Source organism: Staurois parvus, unplaced genomic scaffold (assembly GCF_062004578.1).
Source record: "Staurois parvus isolate SC_StPar_1 unplaced genomic scaffold, SC_StPar_1.0 ptg001525l, whole genome shotgun sequence".
NCBI classification, from domain to species: domain Eukaryota; kingdom Metazoa; phylum Chordata; class Amphibia; order Anura; family Ranidae; genus Staurois; species Staurois parvus.
Window position 1 is genome coordinate 32,839 of NW_028319321.1, and position 23,439 is coordinate 56,277.

The 23,439-nt window shown below is 45.1% G+C and overlaps 1 protein-coding gene across 2 annotated transcripts; it reads left to right on the forward strand.

Moving 5' to 3' along the window:
* LOC149435373 (uncharacterized) lies at positions 1 to 22,851 on the forward strand. 2 transcript variants are annotated; one of them, XM_089662705.1, is made up of 5 exons: positions 1 to 102; positions 5,100 to 5,203; positions 5,320 to 5,417; positions 5,526 to 5,667; positions 21,261 to 22,851. In XM_089662705.1, exons 2-5 carry the CDS (start codon positions 5,170 to 5,172, stop codon positions 22,400 to 22,402), a joined length of 1,416 nt encoding a protein of 471 aa, XP_089518831.1. In that variant the 5' UTR covers positions 1 to 102; positions 5,100 to 5,169; the 3' UTR covers positions 22,403 to 22,851. The 2 variants fall into 2 exon arrangements, with proteins under 2 accessions (XP_089518831.1, XP_089518832.1); XM_089662706.1 differs by having other exon boundaries at positions 8 to 102; positions 5,103 to 5,203.
* The last annotated feature ends 588 nt before the right edge of the window (positions 22,852 to 23,439 follow it).

Below are 23,439 nucleotides of genomic sequence, written 5' to 3' on the forward strand. Positions count from 1 at the left end.
AGTGATGTCAGGAACAGACAGGAAGTGATCTGGAATATAGAGAAGAAGTTCCGTGCAGTCTGAAGGAGATCGGAGAGGTTGCTGGACATGGCAGTAGAGGATGTAATTATTATTATTATACAGGATTTATATAGTGCTAACAGTTTGCTCAGCGCTTTAAAATATAAAGGGAGAGACAATACAGCAACAATACAGTTCAATACAAGAGAGTTAGGAGGGCCTGATCCTGGGAGCTTACAATCTAGGAGGGAGGGACCAGTAGTACAAAATGTTGTAACTGTGGGGGATAGACTGGTAGGAGGAATAGAAGATTCCATTATTAGCTGAGGGCAGGATAGGCTTCCCTGAAGAGATCGGTTTTCAGAAATCACCTAAAAGTGAGCAGAGTAGGTGATAGTCTGATAGATTGAGGTAGAGAGTTCCAGAGGATGGGGGAAGCTCTGGACAAGTCCTGGAGATGAGTATGGGAGGAGGAGACAAGGGAGCTAGAGAGTAGGAGGTCTTGCGATGAGCTGAGAGGACGGTTTGGGTGATATTTAGAGATGAGATCAGTGATGTAATTTGGGGCGGAGTTATAAATGGCTTTATATGTTATTGTTAATGTTTTGAATTTTATCCATTGGGCAATGGGAAGCCAGTGGAGGGATTGGCAGAGAGGGGTGGAGGCCAGTGGAGGGATTGGCAGAGAGGGGTGGAGGACACTGAGTGGAGGTCAGTGGAGGGATTGGCAGAGAGGGGTGGCAGATATGGAGCAGTTAGTAAGGTGGATGAGTCTGCAGCAGCATTCATAATAGACTGAAGAGGGGATAGCCTGTGATGAGTTGGCCAATGAGGAGGGAGTTACAATAGTCAAGGCGAGAGATAGTGGTTTCTGAGGTTAAGAACCGCCGTATCTTGGAGATGTTGTGGAGGTTGGAGGTGTTGCAGAGGTGAAGTCTACAAGATTTGGACAGTGATTGGATTTGGGACTGAATGGACAGATGGGAGTCTAGGATTACACCTAGTACCCTGGCATGAGGGGAGGGATTGATGATTGTGTTATTGATATTGATGGAGAAGTCAGGGGAGGGACTGATGGTTGTATTATTGATCTTGATGGAGAAGTTGGGGGAGGGGGCACGGTCTGGAGGGAATACTAAGAGCTCAGTTTTGGAAAGATTGAGTTTGAGGAAGTGGAGTGACATCTATGCCGATATGTCACTTAGTAGGTTAGTAATGCGAGAGGAGACTGAAGGGGTGAGGTGAGGAGGAGCCTGAAGGGGTGAGGTGAGAAGAAGACTGAAGGGGTGAGGTGAGGAGGAGACTGAAGGGATAAGGTGAGGGGTAGAAAGAGAAGAGAAGGGGTCAAAGGACAGAACATTGAGTGACTCCTACAGAAAGAGGGAGTGAAGAGGAGGAGGCAGAGTTACCGGTAACACTGAAGGAGCACTGCGATAGGTAGGAGGAGAACCAGGAGAGAGCAGAGTCTCGGAGGCCAAGAGAGTGTAGTTTTTTGAGGAGGAGAGGATGGTCAACCATATCAAAAGCCGCAGAGAGGTTAAGTAGTAAGAGGAGTGGCCATTGGCTGGGATGAGTACGGAGTAGTGGCCATGGGTTGGGATTAGTATGGAGTAGTGGCCATTGGTTGGGATTAGTATGGAGTAGTGGCCATTGTTTGGGATGAGTACGGAGTAGTGGCCATTGTTTGGGATGAGTACGGAGTAGTGGCCATTGTTTGGGATGAGTACGGAGTAGTGGCCGTTGTTTGGGATGAGTACGGAGTAGTGGCCGTTGTTTGGGATGAGTACGGAGTAGTGGCCGTTGTTTGGGATGAGTACGGAGTAGTGGCCGTTGTTTGGGATGAGTACGGAGTAGTGGCCGTTGGTTGGGATGAGTACGGAGTAGTGGCCATCGGTTGGGATTAGTATGGAGTAGTGGCCATCAGTTGGGATTAGTACGGAGTAGTGGCCGTTGGTTGGGATGAATACGGAGTAGTGGCCATTGGTTTTAGCAGTTAGTAGATCATTAGTGAGGTTTAGTAGTCTGGTTTCTGTGGAGTGGAGTGAGCGAAAGCCAGACTGTAAAGGGTGAAGAAGGTTGTTGTCAGTGAGGTGGGAGCTCAGGCGATTGTAGATTAAGCGTTCTAGGAGTTTAGAGGTAAATGGCAGCAGGGAGATGGGTCTTAAGTTGTTCAGGTTGGTGGGGTCCAGGGAGGGCTTGTTAAGTTTGGGAGTGATGTGCGCATGCTTTAGAGGGGAGGGGAAGGCACCATTAGAGAGGGAAAGATTGAAGATGTGAGTGAGGGAGCATAGGATGGAAGAAGAGGGTGACCGTAGTAGTTGTGAGGGGACAGGATCCAGGGGTCAGGTAGTGAGATGGGCTTCTGAGAAAACCTTAGTGACCTCTTTGGTAGTAGCGAGGTCAGAAGAGGAAAGTGTTGAGGGAGGTTTAGTATAAGGAATGCTAAGTGGGATGGATGTCTGTGCAGTGGAGATGTCCCTACGAATTGCATCAATCTTGTTTTTTAAATGATTTGCAATCTCGTGAGCAGTGAGTGAGGTACTGGGTGGAGGTGGAGAAAGTAGAGAGTTAAAAGTAGAGAAGAGATGACGAGGACTGGATGACAAGGTATTGATGAGAGTGACAAAGTCGTCTTGTTTGGCAGCATGGAGGGAAGAATTGTATATGAAGAAAGCAGATTTATATAAGGTGAATGCTTGCTGAGATTTGGTTTTACGCCACAATCGCTCCAGCGCACGTCTATGTTGTTTAAGATGTCTGGTGTGGTCAGTCTGCCACGGATGTAATGGTCGGGGCCTGATGCTTCGTGTTGTTAGAGGAGCAAGTGAGTCCAGTGTGGGTGACAGTGAACTGTTGTAGACAGCAGTGGCCAGGTCAGGGCAGGACAGGGGAGAGATTCTGTCTTAGAGTTGGTCAGTTGCAGAGTGGAAAGGAGCCGGGTTCAAGTTGTGAAGGTTTCTGTGGGTAATTGTTTGCTGCTTGGAGGGATAGGTGTTTGAAGACGAGGAGACTGTGAAGGTGATGAGATTGTGATCAGAGAGGAAAGGGGGTGTTTGTGAGGTTGTAGGGAGTGCAAAGATGGGAGAAAACAAGGTCTAATGTATTCCCATCAGAGTGAGTGGAGGACGGTATACATTGTGCTAATGCAAAAGATGAGGTTATGTTGAAGAGTTGGGATGTAGCCGGGTTGTTGACATTAATGGGAATGGTAAAATCTCTGAGAATGATAGCGGGTAGCTCAGAGGAGAGAAAGTAGGGTAGCCAGGCGGAGAAATCATCAAGAAAGCGGGACACGGGTCCAGGAGGCCAATAGATCACTGCAATCCTCAGAGAAATGGGAGAAAACAGCCGGATGCAGTGAGTCTGGAAAGAAGAGAAGGATAGAGAGGGAGGGTTAGGGAGGACTTGAAAGGTGCTCAGTGGGGATAGAAGTAAACCAACCCCACCACCTTTCTGACCACTGGGTCTGGGTGAGTGGGTCCAGAGGAGGCCTCCATAGGAAAGTGCTGCGGGGGAAGCAGAATCTGCTGCTTGGAGTCAGGTTTCTGTAATCGCTAGTAGGTTAAGGGAGCGGGAGACAAAAAGGTCATGGACAGAGGTGAGATTATTACAGACAGAGCGGGCATTCCAGAGCACACATGAAAAAGGGAGGCTGGTTTTTGGGAGCACGGGGACTGATACTAAATTGAGGGGATTGTGGCTATTCCTGGAGGAAAGATAGTGGAGGACCAGGGTTTGTGTAGATATCCCCAGAGGTTAGGAGAAGGATGGTGCTTGGTGTGGGGGTGAGATACTGGAGGACCAGGGTTTGGGGAGCTATCCCCAGAGGTTAGGAGAAGGAGGATGCCTGGTGTGGGGGTGAAATACTGGAGGACCAGGGTTTGGGGAGCTATCCCCAGAGGTTAGGAGAAGGAGGGTGCAGAAAGTAAGATGGGAGCGGGATGTACACGAGCGCACATGACTTCCAGACCTGGTGTTTGGGTCAGCAGGAGAGTGAAGTATCAGCAGGAGGTGATGAGAGCAGTAGTAGGGAGATGGTAGCAGTGAGGGGGAGATGTACAAGTTTTGGGGTGGAGCAGAGGGGTAAAGAAGTGAGATTTTGGGAACGCAGGAAAGTAATATGAAAAGGAGGAGTAGAGGGGACATATTAAATGTACACGGAGTGGGACTCAGACTTGTAAGAGATGTTTCCCGGGGTGTTTGCTCGCAGTCTGTCCAGCATGCAGTAGAGTTTATTGTTGTATCTTCCTGCTGCTTGAGTTCTGCTTTAGTTCAACTGTTTCTTAGCACCCCATCAACGCAGCACTCACTCAAAAGCAGCCCCCCATCAGTGATCTCCCCCCATAAGCTGTTCTAAATTTATAGGGAGATGGCCAAATGAGCACTCATCTCCTCCTTAATTAGGAACTGATAAGGATCACATGAATGGGGGGGATGATTCTCAAGCACAGACCAGACACAGGCCGTAGTCATAAAATGGTAATAAGATGTCATGTTCTATTTACACCCAGTAACCCCCCGTCATGTCCGTCCTCTTCCTCCATAGTCATGTCCATCCTCTTCCTCCATAGTCATGTCCGTCCTCTTCCTCCATAGTCATGTCCGTCCTCTTTGTCAAGGTCCTACCTTTCCTCAGGGCTTGTGCTGCTCCATGTGCTGGCCTCCATCTTAGGTGTCTGCAAAGCATTGTGGGATCCTTTATGCTTTCAGCCCTCTGCGGCTCCTCCTCCAGGAGGTGGCGGCTTATCACATATAAGTCTGCTGTTTGTAGCTGTCCATTGCATTCGTGTCCTGTCTGTTGCACAGCAGCAAGCTCCTGTTTTGTTTCTCATTGCTCTCCTGGATACCAACTCGGCTTTGGCAAGACTCCTTCCTGGCTTCTGATCCTGGCTCTGGCGACCATTCTTCCTGGCTACTGTCCTATCAAGTCATCCGCTGTTGCTGTTTGACTTGCATAGACTCTGTCTTGTGTTTGTATAATAAACCTACCTTTTAATTGCACCTCCTTGTGTGTCTGGCTCCTCGCTCCCTGATATTCTTCCTCCATAGTCATGTCCGTCCTCTTCCTCTATAGTCATTGTGACGTCTTTTATCTCCAGCAGATGATACACACATGTTGATGATACATATCAATATTTAGAAGGACACAAGGATCTCTACAAGGACGTCATGATGGACAATCAGCCGCCCCTCACATCACCGGGTAAGAGGAGACTTTATTGTAAAGGAGAGAGCAGTACGGAGGATCCACCTAGATCCCCCATCATCTGATAAACACATAGAAACAATGGATTCAGTCAGTGTGTGTGTTTCCTACAGATGGATCCAGTCATGGGAACCCACCAGAGAGATGTCCCCGTCCTCTGTATTCCCGGGATTCCACACAGGAAGGTCACACCATCCCTCACTATTACAAGGTTGGTGGGATGGAGCATCTAGAACATGGACTTGTAGAGACAATGTGTGGATATTTTATGTGACCTTACATTTTACAGATGATATTCTCTCTCATTTCCTTGATTTAGAGTGGAGATCCAATCGATATAGAATTTGAGGTGAAAGCAGAAGAAGAAGAGGCGTATGTGAGGGATGATCAGCAGTCTATGGAGGAGGATGGAATAACGGGGACATTTATAGAGGAGGACACTCCTACAGAGATCAGCACAGGTGGGTCATGAACACTAAATCCATTCCTCCACCCATACTGCTCACTGATTGGTCCAGAGTAGGGCGGGGACTGGGTGATATCAGCCTGTAATCCCCTGGTCACTTTCCTGAGCTGTGTTCCCCGTCCTGTATTCCTGGATTTCTCTCGGATAATCTTCCTTCTCTGTGCTGCAGACACAATTTATGTATCTAGACTGGATTTATGGAGGTTCTGGGGTTCAGCTGGCAGCAAAATGTTGATTTTTACTCTAAGCATTGCATAATGTAGGCACCCAGGACATGTGACTGGGGTCTCCTGCCTTGTGCCTGACTCCTCCAGGGGACCTTCTCTGTTATCTGCTGGCTGTGCCGGGTGGAGGGATATGTCTGTAGTGTCTCAGACCCAAGTCACTGAGTGCAGTCTCAGGAGATGGGAGGCAGCGGTGTGGGACCTACATAGTTACATAGTTAGTCTGGCTGAAAAAAGACATTCCATCTAGTTGTACCATTAAAAGTTATAATCCGACACCCACAGCTGATCCACCAGAAGGCAAAAACCCAGCAAAGCACGATCCAATCTGCTCCTGCAGGGAAACAATTCCTTCCTGACCCCCCGAGAGGCAATCGGATATTCCCTGGATCAACTTTCCCTATAAATGTTATATCCAGTTATATTCTGTGTATCCAAGAAAGAATCCAGGACTTTCCTACAGCAATCCCCCCTTATGTATTATACATGGAGATCATATCCCCCCCTTATGTATTATACATGGAGATCATATCCCCCTTATGTATTATACATGGAGATCATATCCCCCCTTATGTAATATACATGGAGATCATATCCCCCTTATGTATTATACATGGAGATCATATCCCCCCCTTATGTATTATACATGGAGATCATATCCCCCTTATGTATTATACATGGAGATCATATCCCCCCTTATGTATTATACATGGAGATCATATCCCCCCTTATGTATTATACATGGAGATCATATCCCCCCTTATGTATTATACATGGAGATCATATCCCATCTATGTATTATACATGGAGATCATATCCCCCCTTATGTATTATACATGGAGATCATATCCCCCCTTATGTATTATACATGGAGATCATATCCCCCCTTATGTATTATACATGGAGATCATATCCCCCCTTATGTATTATACATGGAGATCATATTCCCCCTTATGTAATATACATGGAGATCATATCCCCCTTATGTATTATACATGGAGATCATATCCCCCCTTATGTATTATACATGGAGATCATATCCCCCTTATGTATTATACATGGTGATCATATCCCCCCTTATGTATTATACATGGAGATCATATCCCCCCTTATGTATTATACATGGAGATCATATCCCCCCTTATGTATTATACATGGAGATCATATCCCCCCCTTATGTATTATACATGGTGATTATATCCCCCCCTTATGTATTATACATGGAGATCATATCCCCCCTTATGTATTATACATGGTGATCATATCCCCCCTTATGTATTATACATGGAGATCATATCCCCCTTATGTATTATACATGGAGATCATATCCCCCCTTATGTATTATACATGGAGATCATATCCCCCTTATGTATTATACATGGAGATCATATCCCCCCCTTATGTATTATACATGGAGATCATATCCCCCTTATGTATTATACATGGAGATCATATCCCCCCCTTATGTATTATACATGGAGATCATATCCCCCCCTTATGTATTATACATGGAGATCATATCCCCCCTTATGTATTTATACATGGAGATCATATCCCCCCTTATGTATTATACATTTAGATCATATCCCCCTTATGTATTATACATGGAGATCATATCCCCCCTTATGTATTATACATGGAGATCATATCCCCCTTATGTATTATTCATGGAGATCATATCCCCCCTTATTTATTATACATGGAGATCATATCCCCCTTATGTATTATACATGGAGATCATATCCCCCCTTATGTATTATACATGGAGATCATATCCCCCTTATGTATTATACATGGAGATCATATCCCCCCCTTATGTATTATACATGGAGATCATATCCCCCCCTTATGTATTATACATGGAGATCATATCCCCCCCTTATGTATTATACATGGAGATCATATCCCCCTTATGTATTATACATGGAGATCATATCCCCCCTTATGTATTATACATTTAGATCATATCCCCCCTTATGTATTTATACATGGAGATCATATCCCCCCTTATGTATTATACATGGAGATCATATCCCCCTTATGTATTATACATGGAGATCATATCCCCCCCTTATGTATTATACATGGAGATCATATCCCCCTTATGTATTATACATGGTGATCATATCCCCCCCTTATGTATTATACATGGAGATCATATCCCCCCCTTATGTATTATACATGGAGATCATATCCCCCTTATGTATTATACATGGAGATCATATCCCCCCTTATGTATTATACATTTAGATCATATCCCCCCTTATGTATTTATACATGGAGATCATATCCCCCTTATGTATTATACATGGAGATCATATCCCCCTTATGTATTATACATGGAGATCATATCCCCCCTTATGTATTATACATGGAGATCATATCCCCCTAATGTATTATACATGGAGATCATACCCCCCTATGTATTATACATGGAGATCATATCCCCCCTTATGTATTATACATGGAGATCATATCCCCCCTTATGTATTATACATGGAGATCATATCCCATCTATGTATTATACATGGAGATCATATCCCCCCTTATGTATTATACATGGAGATCATATCCCCCCTTATGTATTATACATGGAGATCATATCCCCCCTTATGTATTATACATGGAGATCATATCCCCCCTTATGTATTATACATGGTGATCATATCCCCCCTTATGTATTATACATGGAGATCATATCCCCCCTTATGTATTATACATGGAGATCATATCCCCCTTATGTATTATACATGGAGATCATATCCCCCCTTATGTATTATACATGGAGATCATATCCCCCCTTATGTATTATACATGGAGATCATATCCCCCCTTATGTATTATACATGGTGATCATATCCCCCCTTATGTATTATACATGGAGATCATATCCCCCTTATGTATTATACATGGAGATCATATCCCCCCTTATGTATTATACATGGAGATCATATCCCCCCTTATGTATTATACATGGAGATCATATCCCCCCTTATGTATTATACATGGAGATCATATCCCCCCTTATGTATTATACATGGAGATCATATTCCCCCTTATGTAATATACATGGAGATCATATCCCCCTTATGTATTATACATGGAGATCATATCCCCCCCGTATGTATTATACATGGAGATCATATCCCCCCTTATGTATTATACATGGAGATCATATCCCCCTTATGTATTATACATGGTGATCATATCCCCCCTTATGTATTATACATGGAGATCATATCCCCCCTTATGTATTATACATGGAGATCATATCCCCCCCTTATGTATTATACATGGAGATCATATCCCCCCTTATGTATTATACATGGAGATCATATCCCCCCCTTATGTATTATACATGGAGATCATATCCCCCCTTATGTATTATACATGGTGATTATATCCCCCCCTTATGTATTATACATGGAGATCATATCCCCCCTTATGTATTATACATGGTGATCATATCCCCCCTTATGTATTATACATGGAGATCATATCCCCCTTATGTATTATACATGGAGATCATATCCCCCCTTATGTATTATACATGGAGATCATATCCCCCTTATGTATTATACATGGAGATCATATCCCCCCCTTATGTATTATACATGGAGATCATATCCCCCCCTTATGTATTATACATGGAGATCATATCCCCCCCTTATGTATTATACATGGAGATCATATCCCCCCTTATGTATTATACATTTAGATCATATCCCCCCTTATGTATTTATACATGGAGATCATATCCCCCCTTATGTATTATACATGGAGATCATATCCCCCTTATGTATTATACATGGAGATCATATCCCCCCTTATTTATTATACATGGAGATCATATCCCCCTTATGTATTATACATGGAGATCATATCCCCCCTTATGTATTATACATGGAGATCATATCCCCCTTATGTATTATACATGGAGATCATATCCCCCCCTTATGTATTATACATGGAGATCATATCCCCCCCTTATGTATTATACATGGAGATCATATCCCCCTTATGTATTATACATGGAGATCATATCCCCCCTTATGTATTATACATTTAGATCATATCCCCCCTTATGTATTTATACATGGAGATCATATCCCCCCTTATGTATTATACATGGAGATCATATCCCCCTTATGTATTATACATGGAGATCATATCCCCCCCTTATGTATTATACATGGAGATCATATCCCCCTTATGTATTATACATGGTGATCATATCCCCCCCTTATGTATTATACATGGAGATCATATCCCCCCCTTATGTATTATACATGGAGATCATATCCCCCTTATGTATTATACATGGAGATCATATCCCCCCTTATGTATTATACATTTAGATCATATCCCCCCTTATGTATTTATACATGGAGATCATATCCCCCTTATGTATTATACATGGAGATCATATCCCCCTTATGTATTATACATGGAGATCATATCCCCCCTTATGTATTATACATGGAGATCATATCCCCCTAATGTATTATACATGGAGATCATACCCCCCTATGTATTATCCCCCATCCCCCTGTTGCCATTCACTTCCAAGCTCCTTGAGCGCTTAGTTTACAATCGGCTAAGCTCCCACCTCACCGACAACAACCTCCTCGATCCCCTACAATCCGGCTTCTGCCCCAACATTCCACCGAAACCGCCCTACTCAAAATCACTAATTACCTGCTATCCACCAAAGCTAATGGCCACTACTCTGTCCTCCTTCTCCTCGACCTCTCCTCGGCCTTCAACACAGTTGACCACTCCCTCCTCCTTAATAAACTACACTCTCTTGGCCTCAGAGATTCTGCTCTCTCATGGTTCTCCTCCTATCTATCCCAACGGTCCTTCAGCGTTACCTATAATGCTACCACCTCCCCCTCATTCCCCCTCTCTGTTGGGGTCCCCCAAGGCTCTGTCCTTGGGCCCCTTCTATTCTCCATCTACACCTCCTCCCTTGGACAGCTGATAAACTCCCATGGCTTCAACTACCATCTCTATGCCGATGACACGCAAATCTACCTCTCCACCCCTCACCTCACCCCTTCATTCTCCGCCCGTATCACCCACCTGCTGAATGACATATCAGACTGGATGTCGCTCCACTTCCTCAAACTGAACCTTTCCAAAACCGAGCTCCTAGTCTTCCCCTCAGCCCGCACCCCCCCACTGACTTCTCCATCACAACCAACTACGCCACCATCAGTCCCACCACGCAAGCCAAGGTTCAAGGTGTCATCCTAGACTCTAACCTGTCCTTCCAACCCCATGTCCAATTGCTGACTACCGCATGCAGGTTCCACCTCCGCAACATCTCCAAAATACGCTCGTTGCTAACCCCAGACACTACTAACACTACTAAACAACTCGTTCACTCCCTTATTATCTCACGCCTGGACTACTGCAACTCCCTTCTCACTGGCCTACCTCATCGCAGACTATCCCCGCTTCAGTCTATCCTGAACTCAGTGGCCAGACTCATCCACCTTACCAACCACTCCTCTTCTGCCACCCTCCTCTGCCATTCCCTCCACTGACCTCCACTCAGTGTCCTCCACCCCTCTCTGCCAATCCCTCCACTGGCCTCCATTAAGTGTCCTCCACCCCTCTCTGCCAATCCCTCCACTGGCCTCCATTCAGTGTCCTCCACCCCTCTTTGTCATTCCCTTCACTGGCCTCCATTCAGTGTCCTCAACCCCTCTCTTTCATTCCCTCCACTGGCTCCCGATTGCCCAACGCATCAAATTCAAACTACTAACACTGACATACAAAGCCATTCATGGCGCTGCCCCAAACTACCTCACCGACCTGATATCCAAATACCACCCTACCTGTAATCTTCGCTCCTCACAAGACCTCCTACTCTCTCTAGCTCCCTGGTCTCCACCTCCCATGCCTGACTACAGGACTTCTCCCGAGCTTCCCCCATCCTCTGGAACTCCCTACCCCAATCCATTAGACTGTCACCTACCCTCCTCACCTTTTTTTGCGCACCCTGAAAACCCATCTCTTCAGGGAAGCCTACCCCACCCTCACCTAACAGCCGATCCCCCTCCACTCCTCACTCCATTACATCCCCCACAGCCATCTCCTCCTGTACCACCATCCCCTCCCTCCTAGAGTGTAAGCTTGAAAGGGCTGAGCCCTCTAACCCTCGAGTATTGTGTATTGTTTTGCTACTGTATTGTCTCATGTCTTGTCCCCCATTCTAATGTACAGCGCTGAGCAAACCCTTTGGTGCTATATAAATACTGTATAATAATAATGTATTATACATGGAGATCATATCCCCCTTATGTATTATACATGGAGATCATATCCCCCCTTATGTATTATACATGGAGATCATATCCCCCCTTATGTATTATACATGGAGATCATATCCCCCTTATGTATTATACATGGAGATCATATCCCCCTTATGTATTATACATGGAGATCATATCCCCCTTATGTATTATACATGGTGATCATATCCCCCCTTATGTATTATACATGGAGATCATATCCCCCTTATGTATTATACATGGAGATCATATCCCCCCTTATGTATTATACATGGAGATCATATCCCCCCTTATGTATTATACATGGAGATCATATCCCCCTTATGTATTATACATGGAGATCATATCCCCCCTTATGTATTATACATGGAGATCATATCCCCCCTTATGTATTATACATGGAGATCATATCCCCCCTTATGTATTATACATGGAGATCATATCCCCCTTATGTATTATACATGGAGATCATATCCCCCTTATGTATTATACATGGAGATCATATCCCCCCTTATGTATTATACATGGAGATCATATCCCCCCTTATGTATTATACATGGAGATCATATCCTCCCCCTTATGTATTATACATGGAGATCATATCCCCCCTTATGTATTATACATGGAGATCATATCCCCCTTATGTATTATACATGGTGATCATATCCCCCTTATGTATTATACATGGAGATCATATCCCCCCTTATGTATTATACATGGAGATCATATCCCCCCTTATGTATTATACATGGAGATCATATCCCCCCTTATGTATTATACATGGAGATCATATCCCCCTTATGTATTATACATGGAGACCATATCCCCCCTTATGTATTATACATGGAGATCATATCCCCCCCTTATGTATTATACATGGAGATCATATCCCCCCTTATGTATTATACATGGAGATCATATCCCCCCTTATGTATTATACATGGAGATCATATCCCTCCTTATGTATTATACATGGAGATCATATCCCCCCTTATGTATTATACATGGAGATCATATCCCCCCTTATGTATTATACATGGAGATCATATCCCCCTTATGTATTATACATGGAGATCATATCCCCCCTTATGTATTATACATGGAGATCATATCCCCCCCTTATGTATTATACATGGAGATCATACCCCCCCTTATGTATTATACATGGAGATCATATCCCCCCTTATGTATTATACATGGAGACCATATCCCCCTTATGTATTATACATGGAGATCATATCCCCCCCTTATGTATTATACATGGAGATCATATCCCCCTTATGTATTATACATGGAGATCATATCCCCCTTATGTATTATACATGGAGATCATATCCCCCCCTTATGTATTATACATGGAGATCATATCCCCCTTATGTATTATACATGGAGATCATATCCCCCCTTATGTATTATACATGGAGATCATATCCCCCCCGTATGTATTATACATGGAGATCATATCCCCCTTATGTATTATACATGGAGATCATATCCCCCCTTATGTATTATACATGGAGATCATATCCCCCTTATGTATTATACATGGTGATCATATCCCCCTTATGTATTATACATGGTGATCATATCCCCCTTATGTATTATACATGGAGATCATATCCCCCCTTATGTATTATACATGGAGATCATATCCCCCCTTATGTATTATACATGGAGATCATATCCCCCTTATGTATTATACATGGAGACCATATCCCCCCTTATGTATTATACATGGAGATCATATCCCCCCCTTATGTATTATACATGGAGATCATATCCCGCCTTATGTATTATACATGGAGATCATATCCCCCCTTATGTATTATACATGGAGATCATATCCCTCCTTATGTATTATACATGGAGATCATATCCCCCCTTATGTATTATACATGGAGATCATATCCCCCCTTATGTATTATACATGGAGATCATATCCCCCTTATGTATTATACATGGAGATCATATCCCCCCTTATGTATTATACATGGAGATCATATCCCCCCTTATGTATTATACATGGAGATCATATCCCCCCTTATGTATTATACATGGAGATCATATCCCCCCTTATGTATTATACATGGAGATCATATCCCCCCCTTATGTAATATACATGGAGATCATATCCCCCCCTTATGTATTATACATGGAGATCATATCCCCCCCCTTATGTATTATACATGGAGATCATATCCCCCCTTAATCTCCTCTTCTCAGTAGAGAATACATTCAGTTCCTCTAATCTTTCCTCATAGCTGATCTCCTCCATGCCTCGTATCAGTTTAGTTTCCCTTCTCTGTACTTTCTCCAGTTCCCCAATGTTCTTTTTGTGAATTGGAGCCCAAAACTGAACTGCATATTCCAGATGAGGTGTTACAAATGATTTGTACCCGGGGGGGAGGGGGGGAGGGGCGATATCTCTCTCTCTCTGGAGTCTATAACTCTCCTTATACAAGAGAGGATTTTGCTCAGTTTTGGAACCGTAGCTTGCATTGCATATGATCTGCCAGAACCCCCAGATCCTTCTCCACCATTGACCCCCCAGTTGTACCCCCCTAGTATGTATGATGCATATTCTTAGCCCCCCCAAGTGCAGAACCTTACATTTATCACCATTAGCCCTCATTGGCCCCATAGTCCCCCAATTACACAGAGCATTGAGGTCGGCTTGTAAGTTGGAGACATCCTGTAAGGACGTTATTCCCCGGCACAGCTTGGTGTCATCTGCAAAGACTGGAATGGGGTTTATAATCTCACACCCCATATTGTTTATATATATATTAATAAGTAAGGGTCCCAACACTGAACCTTGAGGTACCCCACTAATAACACTGAACCCTGGGGTACCCCACTAATGACACTGAACCCTGGGGTACCCCACTAATGACACTGAACCTTGGGGTACCCCACTAATAACACTGATCCCTGGGGTACCCCACTAATAACACTGAGCCTTGGGGTACCCCACTAACACTTTACCTTGGGGTACCCCACTAATAACACTTAACCTTGGGGTACCCCACTAATAACACTGAACCTTGGGGAACCCCACTAATAACACTGAACCTTGGGGTACCCCACTAATAACACTGAACCTTGGGGTACCTCACTAATGACACTGGGCCTTGGGGTACCCTACTAATGACATTGAACCTTGGGGTACCCCACTAACCCATTCCACACCAGGCACTTTTACCCCCTTCCTGTCCAGGCCAATTTTTAGGTTTCAGCGCTCTCACACTGAATGAAATTGCGCGATCATACAACATACATACAAAATTTTGGGGGATATCTGTACTGTTCTGACATTTGGGGGATATCTGTACCGTCCTGACATTTGGGGGATATCTGTACCGTCCTGACATTTGGGGGATATCTGTACCGTCCTGACATTTGGGGAATATCTGTACCGTCCTGACATATGGGGGATATCTGTACCATCCTGACATTTGGGGGATATCTGTACCATCCTGACATTTGGGGGATATCTGTACTATTCTGACATTCTTGGACCTCAAGAAATTAGATTGGCTGTCAGTACTTCAGGATTGATCAATTTTCAGATATCTCCCATAGTTTGTGAACTCTATAACTTCCCTTCAGACTAAATCATGAATAATAATTTGGGTTATTTTCACCAAAGACATGTAGCAGAATACATCTCGGCCTAAATTTATGAAGAACAATTATTTATTTGCAAAATTTTATAACAGAAACAAAGAAAAACTTGTTTTATTTTCAAAATGTTTGTTCTTCTTTTGGGAAGAAAATGAATCCATCCAATGTATACAACTATCATGTGACCTGCAGTGATTGGTCACAGCAGGTCACATGGTACTTACAACGGGGCCGGTACACAGATCTGTCATTGGTTGTGTCCGAGGTACACGGCCGTTGACAGATCCTGCCGCTGCGTGGCTCTGCGGTCATGCAAACTGCGCATGTCTGGAAGGATGCCATATGGCTTCCACCCGGAGGGAGGAGGTGCTCGCTCAGTCACCATCTGGCCATAGGCCGAGCAGGAACCAGCTATTCACACTGAACCTTGGGGTACCTCACTAATAACAGTGAACTTGGGGTACCCCACTAATAACACTGAACCTTGGGGTACCCCACTAATAACAGTGAACTTGGGGTACCCCACTAATAACACTGAACCTTGGGGTACCCCACTAATAACAGTGAACCTTGGGGTACCCCACTGATAACACTGAACCCTGAGGTACTCCGATAATAACACTGAACCCTGGGGTACCCCACTAACTGAACCTTTAGGTACAACGCTAATCACACTGAACCTTGGGGTACCTCAATAACACTGAACCTTGGGGTACCCCACTAATAACACTGCACCTTGGGGTACCCCACTAACCCCTTCCATACCGGGCACTTTTACCCCCTTCCTACCCAGGCCAATTTTTAGGTTTCAGCGCTCTCACACTTTGAATGACAATTGCGCGGTCATACAACACTGTACCCAAACTGAAATTTGGGGGATATCTGTACCGTCCTGACATTTGGGGGATATCTGTACCGTCCTGACATTTGGGGGATATCTGTACTGTTCTGACATTTGGGGGATATCTGTACCGTCCTGACATTTGGGGGATATCTGTACCGTCCTGACATTTGGGGGATATCTGTACTGTTCTGACATTTGGGGGATATCTGTACCGTCCTGACATTTGGGGGATATCTGTACCGTCCTGACATTTGGGGGATATCTGTACTGTTCTGACATTTGGGGGATATCTGTACCGTCCTGACATTTGGGGGATATCTGTACCGTCCTGACATTTGGGGGATATCTGTACTGTTCTGACATTTGGGGGATATCTGTACCGTCCTGACATTTGGGGGATATCTGTACCGTCCTGACATTTGGGGGATATCTGTACCGTCCTGACATTTGGGGGATATCTGTACCGTCCTGACATTTGGGGGATATCTGTACCGTTCTGACATTTGGGGGATATCTGTACCGTCCTGACATTTGGGGGATATCTGTACCGTCCTGACATTTGGGGGATATCTGTACCGTCCTGACATTTGGGGGATATCTGTACCGTTCTGACATTTGGGGGATATCTGTACCGTCCGGACATTTGGGGGATATCTGTACTGTCCTGACATTTGGGGGATATCTGTACTGTTCTGACATTCTTGGACCTCAATAAAATAGACTGGCTGTCAGTACTTCAGGATTGATCAATTTTCAGATATCTTCCATAGTTTGTGAACTCTATAACTTCCCTTCAGACTAAATCATAAATATTAATTTGGATTTTTTCACCAAAGACATGTAGCAGATTACATCTCGGCCTAAATTTATGAACAATTATTTATTTGCAAACTTTTAAACCAGAAACAAAGAAAAACGTGTTTTATTTTCAAAATGTTTGGTCTTTTTTTGGGAAGAAAATGAAGCCATCCATTGTATACAACTATCATGTGACCTGCAGTGATTGGTCACATGGTACTTACAACGGATGGTACTTACATGGTACTTACACAGATCTGTCACCGGCCGTGTCCGAGGTACACGGCCAGTGACAGATCGTGCCGCTGCGCTGTGAGATGGGGAAACTGCTTTCATTGTTTGAACACTGATTGAGGTGAATTAAAAATGTTCTGACTGACATTCTGCAGTTGAGCCACAAGATGTCACTGTTTATTCTAGCAGCCTCAGACTGCATAGAGACTTCTATGTTCATGAAGGGGTGGGGTATTGGACTTGGAGAGTGAGCAGGGGAAGGAGAGGAGAGCAGCCATGCTTGAGAGAGAGAAGATGGCTGAGTGACTTTGAGAATCCGTTGCCATCCAGCTGTGATGATGGCCCTCTGTAATCAGAAATTCACTTGAGTGAAGCTGATGGTGTTGAAGACGCTAACCCTGTTCAAAGAAAGGAAGATTTGCTGCCAGGAAGCTGATGAGGACAGAGGAGCAAAGCAACATGTACTGCTGATGACATTGCATGTCTGTTGAAGAGACGTTTGTTCTGTTCAGAGTCACCAGCGGATACAAAGCAGACCCAGGTCGGTAAGATCGTGCACGCATCTCATTTCAGTGTTGGCGCCTATAGGACTGAGTCCAGGTCTATAGTTAGTTAGTTAGGGTCTCTGTTTGTGTCAGGCCACAAGTGTTATTACTGATCATTGGAAGGACTCCACCACTTAAAGTGACATTTCACATTGGAGAGCTGATAAAATCCTACAAACTCAAGCCAGACTGGTGTTTTGCTCAGAAGGAATACTCAGGCACGTGCTACAGGACCAGTTATGGGAGGGGGAATACTGTAGATTTGTGAAAGATTGTAAGCTGTCGTGCTGCACCGCAGGCTAGCCCATCCCGTACCCCCATACACTGATTCCTGCTCTGTAGGGTAATAACAGGTAAGGTGTGGCAGCTTAGTTGTGCCCCCAGTAGGTAAATTACTACACCTTCTACCTTCATCCATCAGGAGGCGCCATGCTGTGCAGCACAAGGGTCTCAGCCTCTGGGCTGGGTGTATGTAAATTTATTGTATGTTCCCAGTATTTGTGGTTGTGTTTATTTGCCACATCTAAGTAAAATTCTGTTGTGGCAAAAGCTGGTGTTGGGGTTGCTTTCCTCGTTCGTGACTTCACTGTAACCCCGGTACATGGCTTACAGCGCGGCTCTGCGGGCATGCAAACTGCGCATGTCTGGAAGGATGCCATATGGCTTCCACCCAGAGGAACGAGGTGCTCGCCCAGCCACCATCTGGCCATAGGCCGGGCGGGTACCGGCTAATCACACGGAACCTTGGAGTACACCACTAATCACACTGAACCTTGGGGTACACCACTAATCACACTGAACCTTGGGGTACACCACTATCAATGAAACTTTGGGTATACCACTGATGACACTGAACCTTGGGGTACCCCACTAATGACACTGAACCTTGGGGTACCCCACTAATCACACAACCTTGGGGTACACCACTGATGACACTGAACCTTGGGGTACCCCACTGACTACACCAGACCATTCAGAGTATGAATCATTAACCATTACTCTCTGAATACGATCTTTTAGCCAGTTTTCTATCCATTTACATTTGGATTTTCCAGCCTGTAGACTTTACCTTACACATTAGCCGTGTGTGGGGAACTGTGTCCATGTATACCACGTCCACCGCCACTTCACTGTCCAAGTATACCACGTCCACCGCCACCTCTCTGTCCAAGTATACCACGTCCACCGCTACCCCTCTGTCCAAGTATACCACGTCCACCGCCACCCCACTGTCCAAGTATACCACGTCCACCACCACCCCTCTGTCCAAGTATACCACGTCCACCGCCACCCCTCTGTCCAAGTATACCACGTCCACAGCCACCCCTCTGTCCAAGTATACCACGTCCACCGCCACCCCTCTGTCCAAGTATACCACATCCACCGCCATCCCTCTGTCCAAGTATACCACGTCCACCGCCACCCCTCTGTCCAAGTATACCACGTCCACCACCACCACCCCTCTGTCCAAGTATACCACATCCATCGCCACCCCTCTGTCCATGTATACCACGTCTACCGCCACCCCTCTGTCCAAGTATACCACGTCCCCCACCACCCCTCTGCCCAAGTATACCACATCCACCGCCACCCCTCTGCCCAAGTATACCACGTCCACCGCCACCCCTCTGTCCAAGTATACCACGTCCACCGCCACCCCTCTGCCCAAGTATACCACGTCCACCGCCACCCCTCTGCCCAAGTATATCATGTCCACCGCCACCCCTCTGCCCAAGTATACCACGTCCACCGCCACCCCTCTGCCCAAGTATACCACATCCACTGAGACCCCTCCATCCAAGGATTTGCTCACCTCCAATCTAACCTGTTTCATGATGGTTTAATCCCAGATCACTTCTACATGTTGTCTACAGTAAACATTTAAGCTTCCACTGATTACAGAATACTAATACTGAGAGTCCTGACCCTTATACTATATAACTTGTACATTACATACTCCTGACCCCTGCACTATATACTCTATGTTGTACATTACATACTCCTGACCCCTGCACTATATACTCTATGTTGTACATTACATACTCCTGACCCCTGCACTATATACTCTGTTGTACATTACATACTCCTGGCCCCTGCACTATATACTCTATGTTGTACATTACATACTCCTGACCCCTGCACTATATACTCTGTGTTGTACATTACATATTCCTGACCCCTGCACTATATACTCTATGTTGTACATTACATATTTCTGACCTCTGCACTATATACTCTATGTTGTACATTACATACTCCTGACCCCTGCACTATATATAATTTATGTTGTATGTTACATCCTCCTGACCCCTGCACTATATACTCTATGTTGTACATTCCATACTCCTGACCCCTGCACTATATACTCTATGTTATACATTTCATACTCCAGACTCCTGCTCTCCCCCCACTGCTATATATACACATAATATAGATTCTCTTTTGTTACACCCATTTCCTCCCAGCTGGACATTTTATATCGGATGATGTGATTGGAGCACAGACTTTTACATGGTGATAATAATGTGATAACATCCTCCAACTTTGGACCCTTAAACAGAAAGTGATAATGAGGGAGGAGCCAATACCCCAATGATGGTGGTCTTCAGGATCAGTCCAGTCTTCATCATGGGTGCTCTCCCCCCTCCTCACTCTCTGACCTCTGGTGGGGCTCAGCCCCGCTGTTCTTCATGACTAAATCATGGACTAAATAAGGAAGTGCAGTACTTCTTGTGTTGGGAAGATGGCGATGAGTGATAGAGGGGGTGGGGACCCTCGTCCTATAATCCCCTCATCACTGTCCCTCCTATAAAAGACAGTTCTGGTTGTTTCCTCTCTGACTAAGGTCCATGAATAAAGAAATGACCTGGTAGGAGATCAGAGGAGCCATTTCCTAGTTCCCTTGAGGGTGGAATTGTAAGCTCCTCAGAGACCAAGCTGCCTGATGTGGGCGGAGTCCTGGTTTGGGGGAACCAATCAGCTCCTGTCTAGTAATCCTCTATGTCTTTGTATTTTAGACCATGGCCGGGAGATGAGGAAAACCTCTGAGGATTGTCTCACTTTGTCACCAGACTGGAAAGTAGAAGATGAGGACATCACACAGTATAGTCCAGGAGAAAACCCGGCTCCCTCCAATGTCCATCAGGCACCACCCAGTGTAGATGGACCATCGGATTCCTCGTATCCTGAGGAACCTCAGACTGTGTGGGACCAGGCCGGCCTTCCAATAGGGAAGAGCTTCTCCTGTACTGAGTGCGGGAAGAGCTTCCGTTATAAATCCCGTCTTAATAGGCATAAAAGATCTCACGCGGGGGAGAAACCGTATACCTGTCCTGAGTGCGGGAAATGTTTTTCACAAAAGTACCATCTTTACACACATCAGAGATCTCACACAGGGGAGAAGCCATATTCCTGTCCTGAGTGTGGGAAATGTTTTTCAGTTAAGTCCGATCTTCACAAACATCAGAGATCTCATACGGGGGAGAAGCCGTATTCCTGTCCTGAGTGTGGGAAATGTTTTTCACAGAAGTCCAGTCTTTACAAACATCAGAGATCTCACACGGGCGAAAAGCCATATTTCTGTCCTGAGTGTGGGAAATGTTTTTCACAGAAGTTCATTCTGCACAATCATCAGAGATCACACACAGGGGAGAAGCTGTATTCTTGTCCTGAGTGCGGGAAATGTTTTTCACAGAAGTCCGATCTTTACACACATCAGAGATCCCACGCGGGGGAGAAGCCGTATTCCTGTCATGAGTGCGGGAGATGTTTTTCACAGAAGTCCAATCTTTCCACACATCAGCGATCTCACACAGGTGAGAAGCCACATTCCTGTCCTGTGTGCGGGAAATGTTTTTCACAGAAGGCCCATCTTTCCACACATCAGAGATCTCACACAGGGGAGAAGCCATTTTCCTGTCATGAGTGTGGGAAATGTTTTTCAGTGAAGTCCATTCTTTACATACATCAACGATCTCACACGGGGGAGAAGCCGTATTCCTGTCCTGAGTGTGGAAAATGTTTTTCAGTGAGGTCCCATCTTTCCATTCACCAGAGATCTCACACAGGGGAGAAGCCATATTCCTGTTCTGAGTGCGGGAAATGTTTTTCAGATAAGTCCCATCTTCACAGACATCAGAGATCTCACACAGGGGAGTAGCCGTATTCCTGTCCTGAGTGATGGAAATGTTCCTCACTGATGTCCTGTCCTCCTGTACATCGGGGGTCCCACACAACTCGAGGTGTATTAGTGCCTTGAGTGTGAGAAATGTCTTCTAGATGAATGTTGATGGACATCCCAGCTCTCATGTGAGGAAGAAGCACACCCTGATATACACCTCAGATATACTCCATGGCTGATCTTCATCATGGAAGAAACAGTTGATAAGGAGATCAGAGGTCCCCAAAGACATGGATGAAGTGTGGGACCGGGTTGGCCATTGATGGCAGGAGAAGAATAAAAATGGAGTCCTGACCTAGAGCACTGGGCTGACTTTTCATTGGGGTGCAGCCTATATACTAGAGATGGTTTGCACCTAAATGGAAGGGGTCTGCTGTGCTGGGGGAGGGGTTTATGGGAAGACTGGAGGAGTATATAAACTAGGATGGAGGGGGAGGGAGAATTTGATTATAACGGGGTAGACAAATCAGACGGGTCAGTACTTATTGGGGGGTGGAATGGGGAAAGATGGGGGGAGGGCTATGGCAGATGGTAAGAAGTTTCCCATGTTACAAACAACCAGTGGAATTGGTACCATTTGTATGAAAATAAAAAATACACAAAATCCATGTGAACAAGGTGTGAGTGAATGAACAAGGTGTCGGTGAATGAAAGTGTTTGTTCCCCAATGCCAGAAGTCTACCCAGCACAATAGGTGAATTGGAAGGTTTGGTGCATGAAGAGAACTAGGATTGAATTGGTATTGCTGAATCTTGGCTTCATTCCTCACATGACTGGGCCATTCATATTCCTGGCTAGGTTCTCTTTCGGAGAGACGGGGGAAATAGGAAAGGGGGTGGAGTCTGTCTCTATGTGAGAAGTGATCTCAGAGCGAGTGTGAAAGAGGACCTAGTTGATGGAGAGTGTGATGAGGCTGAAGTATTATGGGTGGAACTGCACATGGGGGGCGGTACTACAAAGGTCATCATTGGAGTTTGTTATAGGCCTCCCAGCATTAATGGAGACTCAGCTCATCA

Coding starts and splice junctions, on each gene's coding strand:
- LOC149435373 (XM_089662705.1), top strand. CDS start 5,170: ATGATGGACAATCAGCCGCCCCTCACATCACCGG. Junction 5,204..5,319: donor GCCGCCCCTCACATCACCGG/GTAAGAGGAGAC, acceptor TGTTTCCTACAG/ATGGATCCAGTCATGGGAAC. Junction 5,418..5,525: donor CCATCCCTCACTATTACAAG/GTTGGTGGGATG, acceptor TCCTTGATTTAG/AGTGGAGATCCAATCGATAT.